The 14697-nt window shown below is 33.1% G+C and overlaps 1 protein-coding gene across 2 annotated transcripts in view; it reads right to left on the reverse strand.

Annotated features, from left to right (window-relative positions):
- Nucleotides 1–2138: 2138 nt before the first annotated feature.
- Nucleotides 2139–14697, reverse strand: part of KLHL1 (kelch like family member 1) — a 340886-nt gene continuing 328327 nt past the window's right edge. For both annotated transcript variants that reach the window (XM_045839157.1, XM_045839156.1), the window contains 2 exons: nucleotides 9164–9335; nucleotides 2139–3120 (listed from right to left, as the gene is read on the reverse strand). In XM_045839157.1, coding sequence (XP_045695113.1) covers nucleotides 3061–3120; nucleotides 9164–9335 — 232 coding nt within the window. In that variant the 3' untranslated portion in view covers nucleotides 2139–3060. The remainder of the gene's footprint in view (nucleotides 3121–9163; nucleotides 9336–14697) is intronic.

The raw sequence follows: 14697 nt of genomic DNA on the forward strand, positions 1-14697 counted from the left end.
TATATACAAGTTCAGCCACCAAAAGTAACATCACAGGTTGATCTGATTATAAATTCCTAACTGGGCAGGTCAAGGTTGGGTAGTCATGCTACGAGGCTATAACCTCTTTAGTCAATGGTTTTTAAGCCAGCCCTGTGCATTGTTCATCTGGGATAAAACATCGTTTAGCCAGAAATAATTCCAGAGACCTGGAAGGCTCAGAGAGCATATAATTTTAATAATCCCATACCTTATTTTCTCCCATCTTCCTCTAATCTTCCTTATATTCTACTCTTAATTCCAAATGTATAAAAAAATCAGCAAAGCTATCTATCATTCTCTGAAGCCTTTAAGATCTTGCTTCCCAGCACTGTGATCAATTTGACTTAAATAAACTCATAAAAGTTTTCTACAAGTTTAGAAGTTTCTTACATCTTCACCAGCATTTATCAGGAGATTGCACTAATATTTTTACTCTTATTCAGTCTATTGTTTAGTATCCAAGTAAAACTAACAAATATCAACTTTCTTAATTTTAACTGTAAGATTGTGTTTTATTGGTCTTTAAGATGCAAGATAAAAAGAAAAATTAGTACTACCACCTTTGGAGATTTGGAAATGATTGTAATACTTTATAAATCATTCTGAAATGTAAAATTACTATTACTATTATCATTAATAGTTATCAATAAAATTGAAAATATTTGTGGAATATTCTAAGATTTCATAGTGTTCCTTATAAAAATAAGTTATATTCTATGGCTATCAATGTAATTATAAACTGAATAATAGCTTGGAAAAACTAGTCTTATTGATGTATTTTCTATGCTTTCTATATTTAGATATGCCTTATTAATCAAAAAGCCAAATAGCAAATCTGTGTTTAGCAGAAATTTCACTTCAGAGGGGGATCTTTAGTGCAGCTGAATTAGCAGCTGACAGAGTCAAGTTTCAAGAACCCTGGGTTGGAGTCATAGCAAGATAGGTGGTAAGTCCTGGAAGTCATTTAACATGTGGCCATGGTGGATAATTTTCTTTTCAGTAAATGGCACAATGGTATCTGTTTTCTCTATCTCATATAGGCTTGGAGTTCATTGTCCAAGCTGCTTCAGTGTCCTCATATAGTAAATTGGCACAGGCTCACTGCATGCAAAATAAGCAGTACTAGGCTAATGTGATCTACATGTAAAAATAGTTGGTTGAGTGCAGCAAAGTTGTTTGGAGAAAATTCTCTTTAAAAAATTACTTATATGTATAAATGTTGGTAAATTTATTAACCAAGTTTTAAATATGACCACTGGAAAACTTTAGTGTTTAAAAAATAAACATACACCAATTTATCTTCTCTATTCTTTGAAATTTCAGAAATAAGTTGTACATCTCAGTTACCTAATGTTGTCTGTATGTTTATGTATTAGAAAAATATGTAGGCAGAAGAAATTGAATACAATAAATGCTACTAAACTACACTTAGAAATGGTTAAGATAATAATTTTCATGGCATGCATTTATTAACTATATGTTTTTTTAATCATTGACACTTCTTATCATCATATACTTATAATGGCATTGTTTTTCTGGGAAAAAAGTGATAAAAAATCTGACCACATGTTCATTTTGGGAAATTTCAGATTTACTAACAGTTTCTTGACACAAACTATTAATATTTTCTTTGGTTATTGGATTTCAACACTTTCTAACAGCTGCAAAATAAAACTCAATTCCATAGTTTATACTGACTCAAGAAGATGGATTTCTTGCCTTTTCTAGATCTTGTACATTTGTCAGATGTCTCATTATGGTATGTGTGTTTTCTAAGCACCAATATTAACTATTTCAAGTGAATGCTTACAGAAGAAAATAATAAAGATTGAATTTGTTTAAGTATAGTCTTTAAATATTAGAGAAAATAAACATGTTTGGATGGAAATATATACTTCTTAAATTTTGAAAAAATCAAGCAATAAAAATTGCCTGTCTTTCTTGATTAAAAAAGATACACAGATAAAAGCAAATTTTCTATTATTTATTAATTGTATTTAAAATTTACATGGATCTATCAAGGACATTGTGTAATGTTTCCCATTAAACAATTACAAACATTTGACATGAAATACTGTGCATATCAATGTAACAAGTCTGAAAACATGGACTGAGAATCTGAAGTCGGCCTTCATTTTAACAATGATCATTAACATCCCAAATGAATGGATCATAGATTTCAAAATTCTAAGTTTTTTTTTTTAAGTAAAGAAAATTCTAAAGGACATTAACATGCAGTGGATATATATAACATTCAGAATAACTAGCTCCCATGCTTACACTGAACTCCATATAAGGCCAAGCCTATAACTGTACTGATATTTTGGCTCAGTGTGTTCAAAAAGCGAAGCACTGTGATAAGCCTAATGAAAAAAATCCTTTGTGTTTGCCAGCTTCAGATTGCTAACATGATTGCAAAAAAATGCAACCATTACCTCTGACGATATTTGCAGCTTTGATTATTAGCAGGACAGTTTGTCTTCTGAATGCATGACACAAGCGTGGATCAGTTTCTTTAATTGCCCTTGTAGCTTAGGAAAATGAGGAGGCAATATGTTTGTTTTAATAAAACATCATTGTACCTCCTGGTATGACCACATCTGATTAGGAAAATGGTAAACCAATCAGAATCTGTCAGATTGAAATATCATGTCTTCTATACTTGGCAACCTCTTAAATATTGCCACAAATTATAAAACAATTGTAAATTATGAAATTATCCATGTCACAAATATCAGTCTCTTCTAATTGCTGAAGAAAACCAAGCCTTTGGTAACTAGTTATTGTATGCTGCAATACAAAACAAATTACCAATAACCATTCTTAAATTAATACGTGGCCAAATATTGTTCCTATAGCAGTTTGATATTTTCTGGTTTTCTTTAATTCTGTTTGATCTTCTACCTCTTTTGACATCAGTTGGTAAATCTGCAGAAATCCATGTTCTTGAAGAGTTTTCATCTCAGGAAGTTCTCATTTTCGCCTTCTGATATAAAAATAATCACTTCAGCAAATAGAATCTCTCCAAATAGAAACAAGTCAAGGCTGCTTGATGACTACTACACAGGCACCTGCTCTCCCGATATTCAAGGAAGCCATCTGTTGCAAAGATTAAACACAGAAAAAAGTTACTTCTCAGCCCTGGCTGGTGTAGCTCAGTGGATTGAATGCGGGCCTGTAAACCAAAAGGTTGCTGGTTCGATTCCCAGTCAGGGCACATGCCCGGTTTGTGGGCCAGGTCCCCAGTAGGGGACATGTGAGACACAGCCACACATTGATGTTTCTCTTCCTTTCTACTTCCCTTCTCCTCTCTATTAAAAAAAAAGCTAAAAATAAATAAAATTTTTAAAAAAGAAAAAAGTTGCTTTTGTGGAAAAACATACAAATTGTAATATATTTAAAGCACTTCCATAAATGAAAATCATAAATATTTTTTTTTTATTTTTCAGTTTAGCCAACAGTGGTACAACAAAAATGGAAACAATGAAAATGTCTTTACAAAAGAGAAATAATTTGTATATTAAAATTCTTAAAACCTGTAATCATTTATGAAATTTTAATAAAAGTTATAAAATATTTATTGTTTTTTTGTGTAATAAAACTGTTATAGAAGTTTTCAGAAAATATTTATTCTAGAATTTGCATGGACATACTTGTGAAGATATTTCATAGTGATAGGCTAGAATACATTGAGATGAAATAGCTATTATACTTACAGAAATCATTTCAAAGTAATTTCCCCTGATATACTAAATTGAATATGTTACTTATTCATTCTGAAGATAGGCATACAATGAACTAACTTCAATATTTTGTCATGAATAGGCCATAATTACAATTGGTATGGGGCTTATTTTAAGAATTCCACCTTATGACAGCCATTGAGATGAGGACTGACATTTTTTAAAAAATCATGAATATGAAATTGGCAGAAGTATATTAAAAACAATAACCATTACAAAGTTGTAATGAAAATTTATTCCATGGAGGTAAGCCAAAATGAAAATAATTTGAGCTTTTTCATATCAGTGATTTTTATTACAGTTTTCTAAGAATAATTTATGTACATGAAAATTTCAGGGTAGACTAGAAATTGCTGGATATTATTTCAACCTGAAAAGAAGGTAAATAATATGTAAGAAATAAAATAGTGAAGAGTATAAAGACCTCAGATCACATACATTATCTTATTGATTGAGAAAGAGCATGGTCTTACTCTAGAAAAATGAAAATTATCACCATTATATGCTAGTCCTTTAAATGTACTTATTGATTCATGCCACCCCTTCATAGATTAAAAAAAAACTTGCCATATGATATTTTTAATTATTTTTATTCAGTACAGTATTTTTAAAAGCTCTTTTAATGTAACATTTCTTGTCTTTATGACAGTTAATTGCTCAAAATGAGAGGAGAAAAGGGGCATGTGAATACATTGATAGTATATTGTATGTTAAGAATAACTTTTACAGGTCACTACAGTCACCTTAATAATCTCATCATATATTGTTATCTTTGCATAACAGATGTGAGATGGAGTGTTAAGAGACAATATGTAAATCCCATAACATCACGTAAACAAACTGATATGTGTCTGAAAAGTGTGCACACTTTCCATTGTCTCTCTCCTAGTTTCTAATGATTTTCAAGGGTTGTTTGACATCACAGTCATCTAAAGAACTTTTACAAAATGTGCTCAAGTCTTACCACTATATAGGAATGGGACAAGTATTACGTAGTCATATTTTTTCAGTTTTCCCAAAATTCTCTGGTGTTCTTTTAATTCTGAGAAATACTGTGCATCATTTTCCAACAAAGCAGAGAGTGAAGAGCTTCACTTTATATCTACATCTATATGTCTATACACATATACTTGCATTTATTAAAATTAATCTCTGCTCTTTCCCCCCAAAATATGCTACTCTCGTGTGCCTCCTATTTCACTGAATGACACCACTATGCTTAAAAGAAAAACCCAGAGCATGCTGGTGATCCTTAGTTGAACCTCCCTCAAACTTACATCTAAATACTCATCAGGTCTATTAGTATTTCTCCAAAGAAATGAATTACTCCCCTTCCTACTACCTTCAGCCTAATTCAGGTTACAATTTTACTCTGAATATGAATAGCATAAAAATATGTCACTCCAAGATATTCCACTTTTACTGTTGTTTAATTTAAATTAAAGGTACTTGAGAGAGAAGCAGTGCAGGAAGGAAACTCTTACCCTCTTTGGTTGCCCTGACATCAGGAGATAAATCTCCTGGGTGAAAGGTATGCACCTTGTGCCAAGAGGGTAGAAGACATCATTATCAATAGAGATTCGAAATTTATGGCCACAATGCCATGCAAGCAAACCTGTTACTTCTTCACCAATTTACTACTCCAAGCCCAGATCCTTCTGTCTTGTCAACTTTTCACAAATTTATAGTTTCTGTGTCTAAATGGTATAAAATGTTTTGTCTTTGGTAATTTTTTTGAATTTCATAGATTTGTGGGATTCCTGTAAATATAGATTTAAGTTTCTTTTCCTCTTGTTAATCTGTTCTATGTTAATTTAATTATTAGACAAGCCAAAGAACTTAGAAAGGAAGAGGGAAAATTTTCCCACCCTCGAATGGATCAATAAAATAATCTTAACATATTTCCTTGACTATAATCTTGTTTTCTCCTAATCATTTTTTATATCCTATAAAATGCAATTCTTTTAAAACACAATTCTGATTATTTACTTTTCCTGCTTAAAATTCTTTATTAACTCACCTTTAGTGTTACTATAAAGTCAAAATTCTGTAACATGGTTGTTGTCCATAGGTGATGCAGACTCTTCTTTATCTCTCCAAATTCAATGCTCACCGCTTCATTTCTTGCCCAGTGAAACATGCTGTGCATTCCCCTTCCTGTGGCTCCTTACAAATTCTGTTCCTTCACCCACTCCCCATATTTTCATCTGGTTAGCTATAACTCATCTGTCAGCCCTTATTCTACATATCATTTTCTGAAAGAAGGTTTCTGTACCCAACACATTTAGGTTCTATTAAAGTGCTAAGTATTTCCCTTACCACATAATTTATCATGCTATTTTAAGTATTTGATATATTCTACATACATACATATATTGCAAATATTCAAGAGAGCCTTTCTTCTTTCTCCCATGGTCCAACTCTATCTATCTATCTATCTATCATCTATCAATCAATAGTACTGAATATGGATTGGATAGTTGTATTTTTGCAATTTGTATAAAATGTATGTTTTATATATATTAAAACATTATATATGTTCATATAACCTACATATATGCTATATACAGATTATATAAATACATATAAACATACCTATACAATCTATATATAGTATATATACAGATTGTATGATATGTATGTTTATATGTATTTATATATAATCTGCCTTGCTCTCTCTCCAAGCATATACTTTTCTTCCTTAGATGATAACCTGAAAATTTGGCCAAGGCTCCAATTAGAAAAAGCAACTGGGAATGTAAATATCTCACCAGGCGTCTTTTGGAACTCATTCCCAGTATCTGACATATCTGTTGTGTGCAAATAAACTAAATCCACGCACAACAGAGCAAACTAACAGTAATTCTCAATTTATATCTGAAACATTCACATATCTCTTGCCCCATGTCAGCCTTCAGGGACACGACAGTAATGCTATACTATCTGTGTTTTTTTACTGCAGGTGGATGCAGCATGAGAGCACTATGATCACATAACGTGAAAGGGTTATTTTATCCAGGCTGGAAGAAATTGAATAAAGCTTTTTTTCTTTTGTCTTGAAACACATATATTTTTTTCAAATCAAATGCAAGAAATAATCTCAATGTTAAATGATGAGGTCAAACTTACTTAAAACACATACATGCATGCATGTGTTCTCTGTAAAACTATCTAAGACATGAATCTGACGATTGCTCCCAATCAATTCCCATTGTTTCCAAAAGCTAGCTTGAGTAGTTTTCAAAATATACATTTTGATTTTTCAATACAGTTTACTTGTTTATTCTAATGTTTATCCATTTGGTAGTGCCAATGATAAATAAGGTACACAATTAATTTTGTCCATTTATAATAAAGGGAAAGTGACAGAAATTATTCAGCAAATACAATGATTTTTTCTAGTGGCCTGGAATCCTGCAGATTATCCCAAGAATATCATGTGGGTCTCCTGATGGCCCCTCAAGGGTCTTAAAATATAAACAATAAAAGCATATAGATGCAAAATCTTAAAGTAATGTAAGAGCTTTAACATCAATGTTTATTATACTAAAATAACATCATTATAAAACATTTTAAACACCACTTTGCTATTTGTAAGATATTACATTCTCCAAAAGAGAGTTATAAAATTCAGACGAGGGAAAGTGGTTTTTAGGAGTCTTTTACAGATTATTACAGCACATATTATTCTAATTTCAACTTTAAAAGAATGATATGCATAATGGCTCATTATTATAAATATATAATAAAGACATCATACTATATCATATTTATGTCCACAAACTTCTTTTATGTTCATTTGTGAAAGCAGCACATTTAAAATACCATGAACTAGTATATTTCTTTAGCAAATCAACAATCATTAATTCATGTATTGCTTTCTTTGTAAACACTAAGGGCCCAGAAAAATAAGAATTTAAAACATATGCTCTAATATTTTAGTGTAATAGTTACCAGCTTCTTTTATATTTTCTGCTCTTTAAAAAGGAATGCTACTACTTTCACAATTAAAGTAAAACATAGAAAATCGCAGTACCTAGTTCTTCAAATATGTCCCTTTTTTTTTCCTTTTGTCATTCTACCTTCTCTCTTTCTTCTTAGTGAATTTTATCTATCCTCACTAGAGTCGAAGGATTTTCTCAGAGGGAAGAGTATGATTCATAAAGCCAAGTACCTTAGCCTGTCCATTAAGAATTTGGTTTTGTACTTAGATGCAGCTTTTCTAAATATTGTGTTTGAACACATGTCTAAACTGGGACAATCAAGGGAGTTATGTATCTTTTAAAATTAAGTATTTTTAAAAGAAATTTATTTCAATATGTGTTTGAGGTTTTCAGATAAATTTTAGTCAGGTTCTGTTAGGAATATAAATTGATGAGGTTATTATTCTGCTTCAACTAAAGAAGTCTATGGAATTTCACTGTGCCCATTCATGGGAAGGGTTTCTTTGTAATGTGTTTTGCTTTTACTTTCTAATAAGGAAGCAAGAAAAAAAAAAGAGAGAGAGAGAGAGAGAAAGAGATTGAGATACATGGAAAAAAAGGAAAAGAAAGGAGAAATTGAATATGAGGGCCCAAGTCTGAGAATATTATATCCATTCCTTTCACTATAGTTAAGTTGTTCTGCTCTACTTCTCCCCAACACTCATGCATACCAACAGAAATCCTCTAGCTATATGACTAGAATGGGAATGTTCTTGTATGATCCGGAGTCTCTAACTACAGGGTATATTCAAGAGCTAATACCTCAGCTAATATCAACCAATCATTTCACTCCATCTTCCGCACCAAAGCGACTGTCCAGGGGTGAGTGCTTTATACATGAGAAACCATTATAGCCTTTTGCTATTTGTTTCTCACTTAATGAATAGTTCTTTTATTTTCTGCTTGTGGCTGTGACTATTGCTGCTTGGATTTTTCGCCCCATAGAAAATTTCCCTGCAGCAGGTAACACTAGATCTACACAAGCAAAAAATGGGAGGCAGAGAATTAACTTTTGTAGCTTTCCATCCTCTTATTCCACTTATCTCTGAAATCAAATATTCTAAAAGGAACAGGTTAGGGTTTTGTGAGTTGATATATTCTACTTTTATTTTTTGCTTTAGCTAGTGAAAAATCAGTTCCTGTTCCTTGTTATTACTTATAATAAAGTGGAAATCCCACTGAAACATGAATGTCAGTTTTTAATATAAATTTTATTAAAGTATAACATACACAAAAGTACACAAAAACATCTAATTTAATGAAATTCTTAGAAAATGAACACAATAGATGAAATCAATCACTTTGGGTCCAGAGCAATTTGACTAGCTACATAACTGTATGTACCCCTCTCTTCTAAAGAAAGAAAATGAAGGGTATTCTTATATATGAACTAAATTATGCTGGCAACAATCTTACCTGTGTCCACTCATTAGTTTGTGGATCATAAGATTCCATGGTGTTGAGGTATGTCTGCCCATCATAGCCACCAACGGCATACAATCTGTCACCAAGGAGACAAACTCCAACAGCATCTCTGGGCATACTCAAAGGAGCCACCATGGTCCATGTGTCTGTTTTGGGATCGTATCTAAAATGTAAGGATAACAAGACATATTCTAATCATATTCAGTTTTCACCATATAAATGATACCCTTTCAAAAGCATGCATGAAAGACAAAACTAGTTTGTTCTAAAAGCTCATTTATTTGAGCAGGTACCTCAGAGCTAATATCCACAATGTCTGGCTCTCTAAATTTTAAAGTATTTTAAAATATACCTAAATCCTTACATATACAGATGCAGAGTCATTTAACAAAATGAATATAATGATTTCTTTCCATGAGGAAGTCAGATATTTAAGTCACTATTTACCACAGTATAAGCAAAGTGTTGTGGTAATGAAGCAGAAGTAACTGTTAAAAATCTGGGAGGGGAAGCACAGTGAAGATGGTGGCCAAGTAGGTAGAAGCTGAGTCTTCTTGCTCACATCCCCAGCACAGATTTTTTAGCTGATCTTCTGACAAGTGGCCTGAACAACCAATGGGCTCTTAGCTGTTAATGAATTTTTGAAGCCAAGGAGTATAGAGGAAGCTTTGTACCATTTGGTAAGAGATTTTATAAGTTGAAGGGGAAATACCCTGTGCAAGGTGCTGGCAGCAAGGGAGAGAACAGAGGCGAGAAAATGCAGTTTAGTAGCTCCTGCTCCTCCTGGAGTGGTAGGCCCTGTTCCCACTCAGGGCCCCCCAACCCTAATCAAGAGAGACTTGGGAGGATACATGGAGTCTCGGAGACTCAGGCTGCACACACACAGCAAGCAGCACATCCATAGCTACAATGCCAAATGGAAGGGTCCAAGAGAAGAATTCTATCTCCTAGAACTGTCAGAGGCACTGGCAGGCTGTGGCTAGCCCTGACTGTGAAAGACTCTTTGCCTTTTGGGGAAGTCAAGTGAATGGAGAACCAGACAGTTGGCTCAGAGCTGCAGCGTGAGTGCCACATAGGGACTTTTTTAAAGAGGAGAGTGGAGGCATGGCTGAGCGGGGAACACACTTCTGTGCGCAGCTGCCCTGCTAACAAAGAAGCCAGATTCAAAGCACAGTTCATGCCCACTGAACCTAGCTGGCCAGGAAGAGTAGAAGACTGTAAGGTGGAGATTATGGGGTCCCACCCAGTGGTGCTGGCAAGAGGAAGGCTGTGCACAGAATGGAAGGTTTGGGTCTGAGCCTCCTGCGAGAGCTGCGAGCTAGGAACTGGGCAAGCTAAAGTACTCCTTCCAGCCAGGTAGGACCACTCCACCTATAGTGTACAAACCTCTGGGAAGGGGAAGACATGCCCATCCCTCACCTGCAGGATTACAAACTTCATAGAACAGTAAGGTCAGAGTCACCACCCTGCTGGGTGCACATTCACAGGGGAAAGAAAGAAAATTTACGAAGGAGCCCTTTATGAATTTTTACCAGAAGCTATGCTGGCTCCTCCTTGGACCCTATTCCATTGAAAACAGCACAGAAGAGAGGTTAGAAAATGGCACAGCAACAGGTATTTGGGGCCCCACTGAACCTTGGCTCTTAGAATTGCCATCAGCACAAAGCAGTGTTATCTCCTACATTTCACCTTGGTCTTCACCGTCAGAGTGTAAGTTCTGTATCAGGGACTCAATTAAAGTTTATAGCCCTCAGGCAAGAGAAGCATCAGTAAATAAATGGTGGCTAAAATTGGCTGTGAAGTGAAAACTTGCTGAAGTTATATGGTAGTCCCAGAACAAGAGTTAGTTGGTCATTGAAAAGCCTATGGAAGTTTTTAAGGTACCATTAATTTTCAAGCATAGTCATTTCTATAGTTTAAGGGTAAGAATCTTAAAATATTTAAAAGAAAATTGCTTTAAATATAAAAACATTATTTGATAGCAAATAGAATTAGAAATGTCCATTTTTCTAAATTCATATAGGCAATATTCTTCTGGAAAGCAAATTAAAAAACAAAGAAATGCTTTGTAGCCAGGCATGTTTCACTGTAAAACAACACAAATAAGGAAACAAAGAAAGAAAAAAGAAAAAAAAATGAAACAGCTCTGAAAGAGTTTATAGATTTCTCATAAGTGAATTCTACAATCTATAATTGAGTTGATCTTAGTAAATTATTTGTGAATTACAAGTGACAAGTTGTCATAACAAATAATTTTGTTTTTTTTCTGTAAATAAAACTGACATCTTACCAGGTATCATAATATTATCGGTTAAAATAACTTAATAATTAACATTAATTTCTATTTCTTCGTCAAAGTTATCTTGGGATTTAGGGTTGCTTCCATTTTTATCTAAATTATAAGACCAAGTTTTTCATGTATATACATTGAGAATCACAATCCACAGGTATTTTTAATTTAATAAGGACTGCATTTTACCCATAAATCAATTTAGAGCAGAATTTGTGTTTTTATAATTTTCAGTCTTCCAAGCCATAAAAATGGCATTCCCTTCCATTTACTTAGGACTTTTTAAGTTTTTCTCAAAATGTTTTATTTTTTCTTTAGTGACATTGCATATATATTGAGAAATTTATGGCTAGATATTTTAAAACTATTTTAATAGTAGTTTTATATGTTAATTTTGTCATTTATTGCTTACATGTAGAAATACAATTAATTGTATGTATTGACTGAGTATACAGCAACCTTATCAATTAATTTATTAATTCAAATAATTTCTTTTTTTAAAGGTTTTATTTATTTATTTTTAGAGTGAGGAGAAGGGAGGGAGAAAGACAGGGAGAGAAACATCAATGTGTGGTTGCCTGTCATGTGGCCCCCACTGGGAGCCTGGCCTACAACCCAGGCATATGCCCCAACTGGGAATAGAACAGGCATCCTTTGGTTCATAGCCCTCGCTCAATCCACTGAGCTACACCAGCCAGGGCTCAGATAATTTCTATTTAAATTCTAATTAAATTATCACTAGATATATGCCATGCAAATTTGAACACTGAAAGTTTTATTTATTACTTTGTAATTATTATTTTTTTTCCTTTTGTTGACTTATCATTGGCTACTCTATTAAAATGTTGAAAAACAGTGGTATCCGTAGTTGTGTTTTTTCTCACTCTAATAAAAATTTCAAAACAAAGTATTTTAATATCTATCATTTTTTGTACTATTTTCTCTTCCAAATTTGGTGAGATTTTTTATTATAATTGGTGTTTATTTTTTATCTTTACTTTTGCATCTATTCAGATGTTTATTTTATTACCATGTTGAGTTACATTGGTTAACTTTTCTATGTTAAATCAAACTTATTTTTCTGGAATAAATTCAAATTTGTTGAGATATACTCCTTTTGATTTATATATAAGTCTGATTTGCTGATATTTTTTTCAGATATTTGCATCTCTGTTCTGAGAAAGTTAGCTGGCATTATTTTTCTTTCTCTCGTTTTTTTTCCTGTATTAATATTTATATAGTTGTATTTTTTATAAATCTGTTCATTTCAGCTAACAATTCAAATAATGGTATAAACATATTCAAATAATCTCATTATATAGTCTACAGGATATACAGTGACCTACTTTTTACTTCTTATAAAAGTATTTTTTCTTTTTTTCTTGACAATTTAGCATGTAGTTTATTAATTTTATTGCAAGTGTTCAGAGAAACACCTTGGGCTTCTTTTAAATTCTCTCTCTAGCATGCTTTATTTTTTCTACTGTATTTCACTACTGTATTTCTTTTCTTTTTTGTTATAATATAGTTTCTTGAGATGGAAGCTGAAATTTTTGCATTTCAGCTTTTTAATTTGTTAAATACATGAAATTAGGTCTGCATATTTCTCTGTAAGAACTTCTTTAGCTACATTCCATAGAATTCGGTATATCATATTTTTGTTATCATTCAGTTCAAAATATTTCCTAACTTGAGCTATGTGTTATTTAGAAGTATATTGCCTAATTTCAAATAATTATTTTTAAAAATTATCTTTGTTATTTATTTATGGGTAAATTCTACTTTGATCATAACATGTTCTATGAGATTCCAAGCTTTTGAAATTTGTTGGTGTTTATTTTATGACCAGAAATTGTAAATTTTGGTAAATATCCCATATTGCCGAAAAATATCATCTATGATGGTAATCAATACTGAACTACAATTACTTAATTTTTTCCCCAGAAGTTATATGTGATAAACTAAAATGAGGAAAGAAAATGATTTCCATTTCAAGCATATGATTATCTACCCTAAAATTTAATTATTTGAATTATCTTAGAAGAAAGTTGGTTCTATAAAACATAAATATATGGAAGGTTACCATTTTCTTAATAACTTGTTTAATGGACCCAGCTTTTGCACTACCACAGATCTGCATGGCTTATCTGCCTCCATGAGCCTAGCTGGAGAAGCCTTAGGGATTATTTACTCAGTATTATGATCAGTAGACCCTGATGTCTTTTGGTGCTCATGTTTCTACCCCCAAAATGGGCCCACAAGGTCTATGAAACCTGTAAAAGGGGGTTGGCTGCAAATCAGATCTGTGGGACTGGTTTCCCCAAGGCTGAGAAAAGATTCAGGTCACATGATCTCATTAACTTCCCACAAGAAAAGAGTGGAAGGAAATAAGCATTTTTACATCATTTGCCAAATGATTGACTACATATATGCAAGAGTTAACTGATAAGATGGAAAGCTGTAAGATGAAATATAGATGCAAATATATCTGATTTCAAGGTGAAAAATTGAAAATAACATGGTGTTAAAATAAATTTGGATTTGCTCATAAAAAATAAAATAAAGTAAAATATAAACAATAATTATCGATTGCTACTTTGCTGGTTTCCACCTAATAAAGCAGGCCCCTTAGTGTAATGTCTTTGAGAAGTTCCATTCCCCACTCACTGTGACTAGCATGGATCAGTGCACCTTCAGCAGGTACGATGCTAGCGGAGGTTTGATGAGTCATCGCATTAGATGTTTGTCATTTTTGTGCCACCTCCTCTTGGACTCACTCACCTTGTACCCCCATTTGGTGGGGTGTCCAAGCTACAAAGAGTCCAGTAGATGAGTACCATGGTGCTCTGGTTAAAGCCTTGGCTAAGCTCTCCAATGATAGCAAACCCTAACTGTCAGCTTTGTGAAGGGACCATCTAAAGTGTTCCAGACCTGTGGAGCTCCAAGATGGCTGTGGCATCAGGTAACAACATGCGGAGTAGAATAGCCCACCTGAGCCCAGGTAGCCCAGAAACAATCAATGTATCTATCTTATTTATCTATCTTTCTATCTAATTTATCAATTCATCTATCTTGTCTATCTTATCAATCACTTATCTATCTAGTAATCTAAATAACTATCTGTTTACCGTATATCTCAACAGGCTTTTCCTTGTGTGAACTGTAAGGCCTATTTTTCTTAGTGTCTGACTGATTCAATAAACACCCATTGAGAGCTTGCTCGGTGCCAGGAATT

The sequence above is a fragment of the Phyllostomus hastatus genome, unplaced genomic scaffold (assembly GCF_019186645.2).
Source record: "Phyllostomus hastatus isolate PE091 unplaced genomic scaffold, TTU_PhHast_1.1 phas_contig_29, whole genome shotgun sequence".
In the NCBI taxonomy this organism is placed as follows: Eukaryota; Metazoa; Chordata; class Mammalia; order Chiroptera; family Phyllostomidae; genus Phyllostomus; species Phyllostomus hastatus.